Below are 16602 nucleotides of genomic sequence, written 5' to 3'. Positions count from 1 at the left end.
ATTCCCTGCAATTACAATTTGATCTTATCCTGCTGAAAGAATGATACTGCAACACTAAGATAGCTCAGAATTGTGAAAGAGCGCCCCCTACTGTTTTAACATGTCCATTTTCTTACATTGCCTTTCATGCTGATGTCGCGATAGAATTTGCTCGAAATAAGTGCATGACACTGTGCAGACATTAGAGGACGAAAAAGATGAATATGAAAGCCTCTTCCTCCTTACAACCATCTTTAAGCAACAAAGATCGGGGAGAAGGAGGAGGAGGAGGAGGAGGAGGAGGAGGTCGGGATATGTAGCCCTAATTTCATATCTACTGATGATAGTATGGCTTGTATTAAGTGTGTAAGTGGGAGGGGTTTCTGGTATGCCATTCAAGATAATATGTCATTTGCGATACAGATAACATTTGAACACATAAAATGAAAACAAAAATATGCCATAAAGCTTCTCCTCCTACTAGTTCCCATAGCTCTGCTTTTATAATTCCTGGCTATAACCCTACACACATGAAATGTGATTCCATCACATGTAAGCTAATGAACTGTCCTACGAGGGACTGGATGTAAGTGGGTCAGCTGCCAGCAAGCTAGATTTCCAGAACCATCCTCTGCACTTGCCCGAGGCTCGAATAGTAGCAAAGTAATCATACTAAAGCCTGTGGACAAGACTACTAGTAAGTGAGGTAGGGCCCTGTGACCCAGATGGAATGCTCGGCCTCCGAGAGTGGATAAGAAGAAACTGGGAGAGAGAAAGAAACAGGGAGAGGGAGAGAGACAGGTGCAAAAGACTGACAGCCTGAGAAGAGAAAGAGATTGACAAATGCAGAGTAAGACAAAAGAATTTAAGATAAAAGCGCGACGCTGATAAAGACTGAAAAAGAAAAGAGATGGGTGGAGAGTGAGTCAAGGGACAGAGAGAGCTAAAGAAACAGAGGACAGATGTTGAATCACAGAGAAAACAAAGAAGCATAATAAATAATATGGAAGCACTGTTAGAAAGACATAGAAAGAGATATGGAGAGCGGGGAGGGGAGGGTGGGGGAGATAAGGCTGGGGGTATGGGGAACAGGAGGCAGATTGGCCTGGCCTTACCTTCTTCATAGTGGCAGAGAAGCTAGGCTGACTGTCTGCCTGCATGATGATGTCAGTGAGCCTACTGCTATTCAGCAGTCTACCTAACAGACCTTGGTAGGAAAATGTAGAATAAAAGAACAAAGTTGTGCACAGTTCAGTTACTGTACAGACAAACATTTAAGGGCAGTGAACAATTACTTACAAAACTCATAAGGAAAGCAAGTTCTTCTTAAATCTTCATGTAGTCCATTGCAATTTTCACTGACCCTAATAGCATCAGAAGGAAACTGACAAATCTTTGTGCACATCCTGGATTCCCTTAATGCTTTACTTGTTGGAAAGAAAACACTTGTCTTCCTTTGCATCAACTAAATGAAAAACCTGCGAAATCATTTCAGGTATCTAAAATGTTTTTTTCAAATAATAACAAAAAGCAATATAAAAGTTAAAAAAAATTGCTTTGAAGATGTGTGGTATTTGGTGCATGTAACGTGAAATGAGATCAACACGATATTGAACCTAATTTCCTACATTATTGTCGTGCAAATTGAAATACCTCAAAGAAAGAGAGAGTGAGAAAATAAATAAGGAGGCTGTGATTGCAGCTTTCAACACACGGCAGGGGCAGTGTGCAGAGTATGCCGGAAAATGTCTATATCAAGCGTAACGAACAGCTGTCCATCCGCTGATGTATGGTTGGCACTATCCACAAATGCTGTGCACACCCTACATACCTACAGTGATGAATCCCTTTAGCATGATGGAGCAAGGACTTGAATCAAAGTGGCCAGTCACCCCTAGACCAAGAGCTTTATTTATCCACAACTGACCGATGTTTCATATCTAAAAATGACACACTCCAAATGGCAATCACTTCAATTCGAGCCATGCGGCATTTTGCTTATATGACAGTTATGACAACTGTCTGTAATACACGTTATGGCCTACAGCGGTATGGACAGACTGGCTTAGTATGTTTTGAGCAATGTAACATTATCATTAGAAATGGCGATCATCTTTTCATCAATGTCTCTGACTTCAAAAGTGAGTAAGTACTACCTGAAAGCGTGAATTAATCCATGAACTCTATATGCAAGTACATGATAGAGTTGTCTCACGAAATCAACTCATGAAAATACAATGCAGCTTTTGAGAATTAGAGGAGGTAGTATGAAAAATGATTCAAATCAAATTAAATTATCATTTCTTATTCTTTTCCAACTCACATACTCTGAGATTGCAGCTACCCCCCCCCAACACACATAAAAAATCTAATCACTGTCAACTGAATACTGAATGGAGGGCTTCACTTTGGGTTAAACAAACACTGCGTCCTTATCATCATGGAGTCAGAATACATAAAGGGAAATTCTATGAAAAAACAAAAAACAAAATGAGGAAAATCAAGGCAAGGGTATTGACTGTGAATAGCTAAAAGAATTATTTCCCCTTTTCTCTAATGCTGTATCATCTCTTGAGGGAGTTATGCAGTAAAAAATTGAAATCTGCCCTTTAGGCAAATCAACTCTAAAGCTTACGGCTTACATACCATTGTTGACTATTATGTCAAGCTCATAATGCACAGAGTGAGCGTTGGAAGCATAATTTTGCATGCATTTTTTTCACTTTTTGAATATGTATCAGGGTTGACAACCCCTTTAAATCAAAAAGAAGCATCTTGTAGACAAGATATATTCTGGTTTTTAAAAGGAGAGTTTGCATAAATTAATCGTGCTAAATCTAATGCTTAGAAAATTAACATTAAAATTTTACATTTAAACGACACACCACGTTTTCTTACATTTAAAGAAGAACAAACTAGAAATGTCGCTACGGCGACTGATGCCTCCGCCATAATGCATGATTCTCCCAATAGGCGTATAGTACAATGTCTTCACAATGTGTGATCCATGACAGTTTCACATAACTGGCAAAATATTGATATGACAGGTTTGTCAGAAATGACTTGTATGTTCACTTTTCTTTAACTGGGTTTGCTATAATTGTCGAAGAGTGCAGGTACACATATTTGGGGAATTGAGAATTTTTACTTGAATTCTGTCGGACCCTTTTATAAGTTTATAAATGCATTGAGTAATTTCCAAGGTATGAAGAAAGAGTGTAATTACAGTACAATATATATATATATATATATTTTTTTTTTGGGGGGGGGCATTGAAACCTGGCCTTTGACCCTTAACCTTTGACCTTTGACATTCTGGCTGGAAATTTCCTGGAGAATCTCCATTAGGTAATGCATGTATATATCAAGTTTGAAAACTAATAATGCAAGCATTTCATATACTAGTGTATGAGGGAAATAGTAAAATATCGAGGAGTTGACCTTGACCTTTGACCCCATGACTATTGACCTATGACCCCTAAATTCTCTAGATAATCTCTGCCAGTCAGTACATGCGTATGTACCAAGTTCCATGAAGATACATTGAACCATTTGTGAGAAAAGTGATATTACAACATTTTCACCTAACCTTTGACCTTTTGACTTTTGACCTTATGACATGAAACTCTCTCTGGAGAATCTTTATGCAGTAGTACATGTCTACACCAAGTTTCAAGAAAATACCTTAGGGCATTGCATAGATATTGGGGAAATAGCAACATTTTTAGCATTTGACCTTGAACTTTTGACCTTTGACCTCTTGCCAATGTCACTAAAATCTACTCAACTAAATGTCCCATCATGCATCATCCTTGGACCAAGTTTGGTGAAAGCTGCTTCATCCAGTATTGAGTTATCACGTAAAGAGATAAATTTCAGGATTTGACCTTGATCTTTGACCTTTGACCATAGTCCGATTTCACTAAAAAACTAATCAAGTAATTGTCCCATCATACATCATCCTCCGATAGAGTTTGGTGAAATTTGCTCGATCCAGTCTTGAGTTTTCGCGTAAACGGATACAATTTCATGATTTGACCTTGACCTTTGACCTTTGGCGGATTTCACCCAAAATCTAATCAACTAATTGCCCCATCATACTTTATACTTGGACCAAGTTTGGTAGAATTCAATTCAATATTACTCAAGTTATCGCGTAAACGAAGGGCGGACGGACGTACGTACGGACCGACGGACAACCCGAAAACATAATGCCTCCGGCACCACTTCGTGGCGGAGGCATAAAAAGACATACTGGACATGGTTAACAAATAGTAGCTGCAAGCTCTGACATTGATATGAATGATGATTCTGGAAAATGCAAAGACTATCAAATACAAAATATACCACATGAGCGTTTACATGTATGAAGTTTTTGATTGAAGTTGACGGTTTGACTTTCACTACAGAAGTATCTCTTATCGAATAATCATAAATGATCCCCTATGAAAACCTGTGAATAATGTACATATAATTGCTTCTGTAAGTATTTCAAATACAGTCAAACCTGTCTATAGCGGCCACCCAAGGGAAACGAAAAAAGTGGCCGTTATAGACAGGTGGCCGCTATAGACAGGTAATCCAACTTAATGTGCATTGCCTGTACATGTACATATATCATCGTTGGATACGTCGATAAGTATTTAATGTACATAATGTATGCGTAAGTATACACACGTGTATTTCATGGCATTGAACAATGCCGGTGTTATTGTTGCACAGTAGCATGTGTACAGTCGTGAAGAAAGCTTTACACTAGTGCATTATTATGACTGAATAAGTGATGAATGCAGCGGTGGCGATCACTGAACGTTGCCCATGAATGTCTGGCACGGCCACAAATCAGAAAAACATGCTGAATTACCGGCTCTGTGGCCGCTATAGACAGGTTAAAATCTACCGCGGGAAACAAAATTTGTGGCCGCTGGCCGCGTTAGACAGGTGGCCGCTATACACAGGGTCTTTAACAGGGCTTTTCTCTCGGAGGGATTTTTCAGTGGCCGCTGTAGACAGGTGGTCGCTATAGACAGGTGGCCGCTAAGGCAGGTTTGACTGTACGTTATATAATTTATATTGTTGATAGGGCTGGCCTCGACTAGCCTGCACGCTATTACCGGTTCTTTTTTTATTTTTTTAGCCAACAGTGTTCTTTAACTATTGACAATTTTTACTATACTGGCAATGTTTATTGTATTTAATACCAAGTACTAGTGGCAGCGTGTTTCAGCACCTTAGCACCAACACTCTGGATTTCTCTTCCTCCTCAAATCCGAGATGCATCAACTGTCACCAGCTTCAAGAACTCACTAAAAACTTACCTATTTTCGCACTGTTATACTTTGTAATTTTCTGTAGATTAAGTTTTGTTTGTTGGCTTTTTCTGTTTATGCATAATGATTGTTATGAATGTGAAGCGCATTGAGACTTATGCTTGTATTATGCGCTATGTAAGACGTTATTATTGTGTTGTTGTTGTTGTTGTTGTTGTTTGGTAAATAAATTTCATTTTATTTCATGTCATTAAGTGTTATGACTTCAGGGCCTACCTGTAGCGCTGGTCTGTAGTCCCTGGGTCTTGGACGAGGCAATGATAGGAAGTATTGCCATGGCAACCTTCTCTTCCAGCTTAAGACAGGTGCCTCTCTCTATGAGGGGGCCGATCAGAGCACCCAGGATTGAGGTGACACAAACTCTGACGTCTTCACTCGGGTAGGACAGACCCGACACCAGATAGTCCAAGAGAGTGTCTGCAGGAGATTTAAAGGAAGATGGGGGGGGGGGGGGCAGTTGTGAAAATGGATCAATGCTGCACATAGGCCTACATTGTAGTTCAAAGAGGCTTAACATCTTTAATGAATAATAATACAAACGAAAACCTGACGACAAATGCTTAAATACACACTATACTTCATCAATTCAGATATGACATATCACGAGAAAAATAAAATCGCCCTTTATACTCTCAAGTAAAGAATGAAAAGAATATCCAACAGACTAAGAGAGCAATCACAATACCAGAAAAATAAAAATTTCATTCCCCTATCCTATAATATGAAACGTTTGTAATATCTATTCAGAATTAAAAGTTCATTTCGAATGAAAATGAGGCAGCGACCTGAATATGCGTATTTGCACCAATTATCTGTTTATTCATTGAAAAGTGGAGCTTATGCATTGCAAGGGATGTGAACCCTTTGAAGAAGTCATCAACGTTTACCTGCATGTTCAGTCAGATTCTGTGCCAGGACTGGTATTGTTCGCAACAACTGGTCGATCAGACTCAAATAAGGTAGCCCTTTCTGGTAGCTACATCCATTTTCCACCTGTTTATAATAACACACAATCAGAAAAGAAAAGTGATACGTGATACTATATGACCAAAATTAAGTACAACAGTGTACTTTCTTGAAGGGGGGGGGGGAATGATACTTTTAAATACAGAAAACTAGCAAATATAAACAAAATATTATATTCCTGTTGAGATGAATAGAATTATCAATAACTTATTATAAATGATGCAAATTTCCTCAGTGGTCCATATTATCCCCATTAATTTTTGTTTCCTCTATTTCAGCCTTTAATTCCAGGACATAAAAAAAAAGTTTGGTTAAATGTTACTTGTGTATTTTCAAGATGATGCCGGTGACGTTTAAACATGTTTACAGAAAGTGCATGACACACAATGAAAGCGGATGGTTAGCAAAAGCACTAAAATTAATACGGATGGGACTCGGAGCTATACAAAAAGATTATCAGAACGAAACAAAGACAACAAGGCAGCAAAAAGAGAGAAGAGAGGGTGTGTGTGTGTGTGTATGTGTGTATGGCGGGAAAGAGAAAGAAAGGATAACGTGTATCATTAAATTACTACGCTGTCAAGCCTTTTCATACAGACTTTCTAGGAAAGATAATTGAAAAAAGAGTATTTTTTTACTTACTATAGTATTTAGCTTAATTGGTGCTTATTTTCACTTCTTGACAGTGCAGAAGAAACCAAATTTGATCGTCCAACTAAAACCCCACCAAAATTTGAGGATCGGGACTCTCTGTAATGGACCAAAATACCTCATTTGGGTTGAGCGACTCGAAAGTTTAAAGTTCGTCTTACCTGGGAGAATAATCTTTTCTCTGCCTACTGCCGAAATTGAGGCTTCAAACAAAACCGAAATCGAGATATTAGTAATTCTTTTGGACCATGCTTTTTTTTTTCGGACAAGCTCTGCTTTTCCTAGGGGATAAGTATTTTTCGTTGATACTTCTGCACATTACGCCTAAATGACCAAAATCTTTAAATCCTCTTTTCTTCCTTTTCTATGAAACTACACCTCCTAACTCTCTTATTTCAATCATTTTTTTGTTGTTGTTGGATAAGTTGGGATGATCCGAGTTTTAGAAGTTATGTATCACTTTAAAGCATAGAGCATGCTTTTTAAAACTATTTGGAAAAGTGGAAATTTATTCTGGCCTATTTTTTGTGGGTTTTGAGCTTGGCGGTCACAAATGGTGTTTGCATCGAAACAACGTCAAAACAACCATCTCAAGATAGGGTTGTTTTACATTCGTCATTTCATTTTAATCTTTGGATTTCTTAAAGATAGTAAGATGCGCACTTTTATTTAGCTATTCGCAGTTGATGTTGATAACGACCGGATTTGTTATCGAGTGTCCCGTGTGTTTGCTCGTGTGGACATGTCATTAATTATTGGGTCAGCTCCAAATCCATGCTGAGCTTGCAGGCTCTACATTTTTGGTGACAGAATATATTACGGGGTAAGCCTCCGATCGCTCGAACAGCGAGATTGTCTAGCTATAACAGCCCGGGACTGTTTTCCTCGATTCGTGGCACGCGGATGATTTCCCCCATCCCATCGGAGAAGGCTCAAGTCGTCATGCCAGAGTTATGAGAGGAGACAACCGCAAGGTCAGGCACAGAACTGGCTCACGTTCCAACGGGATTTTCAACGACCAGTTGTAATGTAAAGGGGAAGAGAGGGCTCATAGTACTGTATGTACAAACTTTCACTGGGTCATGCTGTCACCATGATCTGGGGCCCGTTTTATAAAGACTGAATCTTAAGATTGAACTTATACGATAGATGTTATTCAAAAAAGTTAAGCTCAATCTGCTATCAAACCTGTGCTTTTAAATCCAGCTCAAGTATCTTTATGAAACACTCTTAAAATCATAGTATTGATCTTACGCTTGGAGTTAGGCTCGATAAATCGAACGTAAGATCAATCGTAACTCTTTATGGAACGGGTCTCATGGGCATCGTTTCATGAAAGTTGTCCTTCCTGACAAGTTGTCAATCTCTGACGACAATTACCCACCATTATATTGACAGTCCGTGACCAGAGCTTCTCAGTCAATCAAAACCAAGGATTTTACTGAAATTTTCAGAGACTGACAACATCTCAGGGCTGACAACTTTCATGAAACAGCAACCTAGGTCCCGTCTGATAAGACTTGTGATTGATTGAAATCAATCGCAACCTTACGATTGACTGCGAATCCACCTTATAAAAAAGTTATGATTGAAATTAAGACGGAGAACTGCAATCAATCAATCACAGGTTGAGATTGACTGCAGCTTTCAAGAGATTTGTGATTGATTGATTTCTATCACAAATTTTATATGACAAGGCCCTGGGCCCTGTTTCATAAAGCTGTTCGTAAAGTTACGAACAACTTACAAGCAACTGGTGATTAGTTCTTGTGCTGAATTATGGAAATTCTGATAAGTATAGCACATCAGAACTGATGACCAGTCGCTCGTAAGTTGTTCGTAACTTTACGAACAGCTTTATGAAACAGGGCCCTGGTCTCTCCCGAGTAGTCTCAGTTGTAGAGAAGAAAAATATCGACTTACCTCTCAAGTTTCTTTATTCATATCTATATTATCATCTGTTTCATATGCCTGTTGGCATGATTTTAATCACGTGACTTATACCTAACAGCAGCTGCCGTGTCACCCAGTTCCGTTTAATGACATTCTGACTCGCCAGTTTCCCGTTGTTATCAACTTTCTGCCGTTTCGCTCTTCACACTAATTAATGTTCGACACTGAAACGATGATTCGAAATTTTGTTCAAGAATAGGGGAGATATATCTAAAGATTACAAGGCCTCGAAATTTAGGTAATAACTAGAAATGTCGCTCTGGCGACTGGTATGCCTCCGCCATAATGCATGATTTTCCCAATAGGTCTAGATAGTACATGTGGACAATGTGTGATTACATTTTCACAAAATTGGCAAAATATTGAAATGACAAGTTTGTCACAAATGTGTTGAATGTTCACCTTCCTTGACCTAGGTTTAATTGGATGAATAGGAGAGCATGTATCTAGGGATTTAAGGACTTTAACTTGACTTTGACCCATTCATACATTTAGGCATTGAGTAATTTTCAAGGTACAGGTGTGGAGAAAAAGTGCAATTTCTGAATTGAATAGTAAATTGTTACCATTTTCATCTGGCCCTTGACCCTAAAATTCATAAGATAATCACTTTCAGGTAGAACATACATAATATGTACTAAGTTTCAAGATAACTTGAGCCACTTCCGAGATATGGAGGAAAAAGTTAGTTCAGCATTTTCACTTGATCTTTGACCTTTTGACCTTTGAGGCAAAAAAAGAAGAAAAAAAAAACTTCCAGAGAATTTCTATTAGGTTACACATGCATACACCAAGTGAAAAAAAAAATAACCCTGCTGGCATTGCATAAATATGAAGGAAATAGTAAAATTTTGAAGTGTTGCACTTGACCTTTGACCCCTGACCTTTGACCCCTGACCTTTGACCCCATGAACTCTACATTCTCTAGATAATCACTTCCAGTCAGTACATGTATATACTATATTCCATAAAGATACCTTGAACAATTTTCCAAGGTACGGAGAAAAAAAAAGAAGTTTTAATATTCTTACTTGACCTTTTGACCTTTGACCTTTAACCTCGAGACCCAAACTTTCACCAGAGAATCTTAATTGGGTAATACATGTATACACTAAGTTTCAAGAAAATATCTTCAGGCATTCAATAGATATGGTGGAAATAGTGAAATTCTATGTATTTGACCCTGACCTTTTGACCTTTGACCTTTGACCTCATGACCCAAACTTTCACCAGAGAATCTTAATTGGGTAATACATGTATACACTAAGTTTCAAGAAAATATCTTCAGGCATTCAATAGATATGGTGGAAATAGTAAAATTTTATGTATTTGACCTTGACCTTTTGACCTTTGACCTTGAGCATGTGCACCCAAAAGTTGATAGGCACAACTTCACCTCCTAATACACATACATGCCAAGTTTCATTAGGATACCTCAACAGGTTTTGATAGTTACCTTGTCCACAAAATTCATTACGGACGGACGGAAGGACGGACGGACGGACGGAAGGACGGACGGACGGACGGAAGGACGGACGGACGGACAACCCGAAAACATAATGCCTCCGGCACCACTTCGTGGCGGAGGCATAAAAATTGGTATCAAAATGTCTTTAGCCTAGGTACCTACGAACACTATTGGTGAGAGCGAGTATGGATGTGGGGTATTCGCTTAATTTTTGAACCAGGGTAAAATAACGCAAAGGCAAAATATTGATTGCTTTCTTTCTCAAGCAAAATAAAACTCTGCTACCAAACTTCTGTTTCTAGAAAAAACTGAAAAAGGGCAAGATACTGTTTGCTTTCCCACAACTCGTTAAAATTGTTTTCCAGGGTACCTGTCCTGCACATTCCATTGTACTCGCCAGTGATTGACGCTGCTTACCTTGCCTGGCACATGTCCATAGGGGGCGTGCTAATGACAGAACATTAGGACTAATTACCCTTCCCAACCCTTCCCAGTAGTTGGGTAAATGCGGAAAGGTCATGGAGATGAAAAGGGCATATGCAGGGGAAGTCAGCCCCGCCCCCTTTCAAACCTTGGCTCTTGTGCGAAAGGTGAATCACAGTTCTAGTCATCTGAATAAGAATGATTTATTTCATGATCACTATGAATAATATTCGACACAGACAGTCATCAACGTATTAATGATATTCATATCTTTATAATTTCAAATAGCAGAGTGAAATGCGTAATATTCGTCTTACGGCACTTGTATTAACAAGGAGACCATTTCTCTTATTTGCACCAACCTCAACAATGTATTGAACACAGATTCATTGTTGCTGTATGTGATCAGTCCATGCAGACTACTCTGTCATACCCTAATCGTGTCATTAGTGTGCAATTACTTAAATTGAGTGCGTTAAGTACATAAGGTATAGTGTGTTTTGTTTGTTCATTTTCCATCTGAGAAGATGGCGGGATAGCCCATATTCAGCTGCACTTGATTGTTTTCTACGGGGTTCATTTGGATGTGAGGTGGACCATTTCACCGGGTAATGCTCCCTGCTCTTTGCGATGAATGAATGAAGCGGGAACATTTCCGTCCATGAGTTGTGATTCTCTCACACACGGGACCTCCATTTTTATGTCCGGGAATATCCGAGAGACGGGGTGATTTGCCTCTTAACTAGGGAGGCCAGTATGATCACATAAAACATTGCTCTATGCTCTTGAGCCAATGTTGGGATGTTAGTACACATAGACAGCATAAGTTCTTTCATCACAGCTTCTCTGGAACAGAAGTGATTAGAATCGTTACATTGTATGATATTCATATCTACTGTAGAAAGCAAGCTCTGAAGGAGACAGTAATAGGCAACTGAGATCCGAAATATCACTCGTTTGTCGTATACTGTAGCTTATGACCAGAGAACGTGTTTATATCGGAACTACAGCCTAAGCCATGCATGGCATTTGGCAGGATAACACCGGGATCTCTCTTCTATTTATTATTGAGACCTATTTGTTTTTTGTTTTTTGTTTTTTGTTGTTTTTTATTAGACACGGAACATTCAAGTTCAGTAAAGCGAGAACATGTCCGCAATTAATCTTTCAAATACTGAAAAAAAAAACAATCCACGAAAAACCAATAAAAAGGGTTCTTTAGTGATGAATGGACCATTTACTAAGAAATTGAAAAAAAAAACCGTCTGAAAATATGACATTTATCTTGTTAGTATAGCAAAATAAAGTCAATAAGGATTTGATTTGCTTCTTTTTGAAGAACGGATAACGCACTAAAAGCATCATTATCAATCAATGAGTCATAAAACCACGGTCAACAACAACAACAAAATTAAATCATGAAATTCAAAATTGTGGAAACAAAACTTGTCTGAGAATTGATACTTTTCTCAAATACCGGCGTCGTTGTAGATTCCTGTTGATTGATGACAATTTACATCAGTGAAGTAATCTGCATACCTACCAATATTGGCACTGAGGAAATGAAATGTTCGGCAAATACCTTACGAATATGTCAAGATATAGGCCCTATAAATGGAAGACATAAAATGTATATGATAAGATGAGATGGATACAAAATTCTGCTCCATGTCTCAATTCATAAGCTTATATAATAGAATATATTTTATATCACACGGTCAAATTGACAGTCATGGTAAAAGACGAGTACAACCCTTAAACTTCAGAACGGCTGATCCCATTTTCTCCACACGAAGTGAAAGAACACTGTAAAGTAAATGACGGTAATAGACATCTAACAGACACAGCTGCTGGGCAGGCAGCCAAAGCGGTTTCTTTATTAGGCAGAGATTATTCAATGGGGAACCTGTCAGCCTAACGAAAAATACAGGGCAGGCTTAAACGCGAGATGGGATTAATGGTGCTGTTTGTGACTGGGCTGTCTTTATTGACCCCTGGAAAGCGACACGACCAACCAAAAGCATTTGACCCAACCAATGTCTGGGGAAAACTTCGAATGACAGGACCACTAATACAGTGTAATAAACTTTTCTCCTCCCCCCCCCCCCCTTCCCCCACTCTCAAACATGGAATACTGTGTTTGACGGTAGTTTGTATATATGTCAGATTTTCCACAGCGATGTCGAACATGGAATATATACTATTATAATTATACTGTACTTATATACTATAAAAGTCCAGTTCAAGTTAGTATATGATTTGAGTTTCCTTAGCAATTGACACTTCACATCTGTTTTATGGTAGACGTGATAACGCGGCATTCGTGGAAGTACGGCGTGGCTAGAAGTTCGGACCAATCACATATACTATGTATTTAATTTCATTTATTTATTTATCCAATTGCTGTTAAAAAAAATAACATTGACACATGATTACGTCGGGTTTATTACTCCGATATACTGGGACATGGTCGTTATATTCATGAAATCAAAATGTGCAAATAAAATGCAGAAAGTGATATCAGATGACGAAAGCAAGGAAATAGAAATGGGACAGCTCAACGTGTTATCCAAGGAGAGACTGAGGAATGACATATAAATGAAATATGCAGGATAACGTGAGAACCAAACTCTAAAAATCACATCATAACACATCTCCATTTCGAGATGTGTAAATAAGACCGATGTTGAGAAAGAATCAGTTTCATTCCGTAAAATCGTGAGTTTAAAAAAAAAGAGGGGGGGGGGGCACTCATGTAATGGATTTCTTGTAACCAACCAAGCATCATGCATGGAGGATAATGAACGCATCCAACGTGGTATTAATATTCTTCCTCTTTAAAATTATTCATTAATCCTCCCAGAATACATGTATATTTATTTTTGTCTTGATTCGCAATTCAAACATTTTGCTGTTTGTCCAGTAAATTGCGGTTTTCAGGAGCAAAATAATGTTATATCTTGTCATGACGTCAAAGTAAAAATTTCTCCCGCCCACTGCCATAGGTCACACTGTGTTCATGCACAAACAAAATGGTCAGCCGTCACCTCGTCGAGTGGGTTTAGGTACACACCATGTCACGAAACGAGATTCTTCGGGAGACTAATGTGAGATATGACCTTCTTCACTCTCATTCGCACCTTGCAAAGTAAAGTTCAAACACAGATTTATAATACACACATATCTCTTACTATATGAACTCAATGACAGATCGGCAAATGCTCTGTACATACGAATTACTTGAAATAAAAGTTAAAATTGTGATTTATAGACATTATGTTGACGGCGTACTCCAAACTCAATTTAATCGTACATTATAAATACTCTTACTCCACAAATAATAATGTTCTCCTTCCAGAGGTTCCTACGGTACAGACTTGAGGCAGTGATATTTGAATATGATGTTGTCTCAAGAATTTATTGAGCTGCGTTGATACGTTTGATTTACAGGAGAAATATTCAAGCAGAGTAAGCAATGTCATGTTCGTATTCTTTCTTATATTCCAAGCAAGAGAAATCGCCATTAAGGAATTGATAGGGTATATAAAGTTTAATGTTTATGCGAACGTTGATTCTTACTGTGGGATTTGATAAGAGCATGGCAACGACCGTCCGATATGCTCTTGACGATGATAACGAAGTAAACTGCTGTAAGAGAAAATATATATCTGACGAGATGAAAGCATGTGGCCAAGACCCAGAGTCGGGTAAGACTACACAAGAGGCCGCAGGGAAACAGTCCCTGTCAGGGTTTATTTTCTTGGCGTCTATCTTCATCTGTTGGCCCAGGGACCAGATGACATTTAGCATGCTCGATTAAAGGCCACATACATCATGTCCAGGAGGTCACCCCGGATTTCATCCAATGCTTAGCCTAGTGGCTGCCCATTAGCGCAGCTCCAAGTCAATCTCATGTAAATACGGTAAAGGGATACATTTGTGGCACCAGAGCTGGATCGATCGAGTTAAAGCTTGATTGGTAGAGACAAGGCTGGTGGCTGTTTTTACCATGTGATGCATCACTCCATGACAGGCACTTGTGATGAATTCAATATTTATCTATGAGTTTGTATATATGTATATTTTTTAACATGACAGTATTTTACATTTGAATTTTCTCAGCTGCAGACAATCATCCGGAAATACCCTCTGTGTGTGTATATATGTATATATATATATATATATATATATATATATATATATACATATATATGGTGTGTGTGTGTGTGTGTGCGTGTGTGTGTCGTTCCACGCTGTTGGAACATGTTTACTCAGAAAAACATCCCACACTAAAGCTAATACACTATACTAACGAATACGCATATCAAATATATTGATACACAGGCCTACATACGACTATTGGATCACATCTGTATCAAACAACATATTACGAAAACTTGACCCCCCCCCCCCATCCACAAAGATGAGCAAAGAAATTGAAACAACAACAAAATCACACACATATATATATATACACTTATGAAAACAATTAGCAAACAAGTACCAACACTGAATATATAAAAACTAAATATATTTCGGATAACTGTCAGAAATTCAAACAGCTATAGATACAATGACGCACCAACATTTTCAATTTACATGGGCGTACCTTAATGTCCAAAGGACGAAGTCTTAAGCCATCAGATAGATAACGTGCACTATAAACTTCCTGTGAGACATGATGATGAAAGAAATGGCGACCGAAAATATCGCCACGCTCTTGGCTTTGTTTTCAAAGGTGATAGCCAAACCGGAACAAAATATGCTGTGACAGCCTGTGTAAATATCCCATCATGCAGAGAACACATGATAATTAGGGGGCTCTTTCTAGGTTGCTCTGGCAGAGTACCTGGTAGGAACAGTGCGAGTTGGAAAGAGAGTATACATGTAGTAGGCTAAGGCCATTGTGGCATGGCTTTAAGGCTGGGATGGATATACTCAAGCTGTGGCTACATGCCGAGTAGTCTTTACGGCAAGAAAATTTTAATCATCACCAGATTGGTTTCCTCCTTCCAGACAATGCGAACGCTAAGGCGTTGCAAGTTCTCATCGCATATCAAAGAAGAAAACTCTATCAAACTAAAACATTAAAGTGTTATTACTTGGTATCTACCTCAACACAGGCATGATAGGGGGACGGATAGGTTACAAGAAAGTTAAGTAAACGATGAAATTTGAAGGTCCTCAAGCCTGTTTTTTTTTTTTTTATATCGTGGCACTATTTTAGTATGTAGGATAATCAGAGTAGCATTATGAATGTTAGATATGTTGATAACAATGATAACGGTTACAAATTTTATTGATGTTGACGATATCATTGTTGTATTGTTCCGTTTGGGTATGCAACAATACCGATTTTGACATTATTCCCATCTGAATGTAACGAAAATGATATACTTACGGCATAATGATAAATATGACTATCTGCAGAAGATATCAAACATTATATATTTTTCAACTAATTCCGCCTTTGCCACAGTGCTAAAAGAAAATGATCAAACATCATATTACACCTTTTGTTGCATAATGTACCTTACTTGTCCAACAGAAATGCAGATTATCCAATAAGATACTTCAAATATGATTTCTTACTCATCTGTGCTGAATTTTTAAAAAAAATGTAGATTTTATGTGATTGCTTATGGTCGACATTGTCAAGTAGGGAGATGCAAACCTTTACTATGATTTCTTGGATGAGCAGATAGACAAGATCATCTGACTTCAAGTGGCAGCAAAGGCTGACAAGAACTACACAAATGTGAAGTATACAGAAAAATCAAGAGAATCAGATTTGGTTAGAGAATAGATTGCTGTGATTGACTCATTAACATA

The 16602-nt window shown here is 38.3% G+C and overlaps 1 protein-coding gene across 1 annotated transcript in view; it reads right to left on the bottom strand.

The window, feature by feature from the left end:
• The window catches only part of LOC139718829 (meiosis inhibitor protein 1-like), a 61872-nt gene that overhangs the window by 23161 nt on the left and 22109 nt on the right, over window positions 1-16602 (bottom strand). Inside the window, exons 3-4 of the mRNA XM_071630294.1 lie at window positions 5526-5726; window positions 1095-1186 (exon numbers count right to left, since the gene is read on the bottom strand). Of these exons, the coding sequence (XP_071486395.1) occupies window positions 1095-1186; window positions 5526-5726 (293 nt within the window). The remainder of the gene's footprint in view (window positions 1-1094; window positions 1187-5525; window positions 5727-16602) is intronic.

This window comes from Diadema antillarum, unplaced genomic scaffold (genome assembly GCF_040938485.1).
Source record: "Diadema antillarum isolate AM-2024a unplaced genomic scaffold, OU_Dant_1.0 scf00000100, whole genome shotgun sequence".
In the NCBI taxonomy this organism is placed as follows: domain Eukaryota; kingdom Metazoa; phylum Echinodermata; class Echinoidea; order Diadematoida; family Diadematidae; genus Diadema; species Diadema antillarum.
The sequence above is the reverse complement of the archived record's forward strand: the minus strand, read 5'-3'. Positions and strand labels throughout refer to the sequence as shown.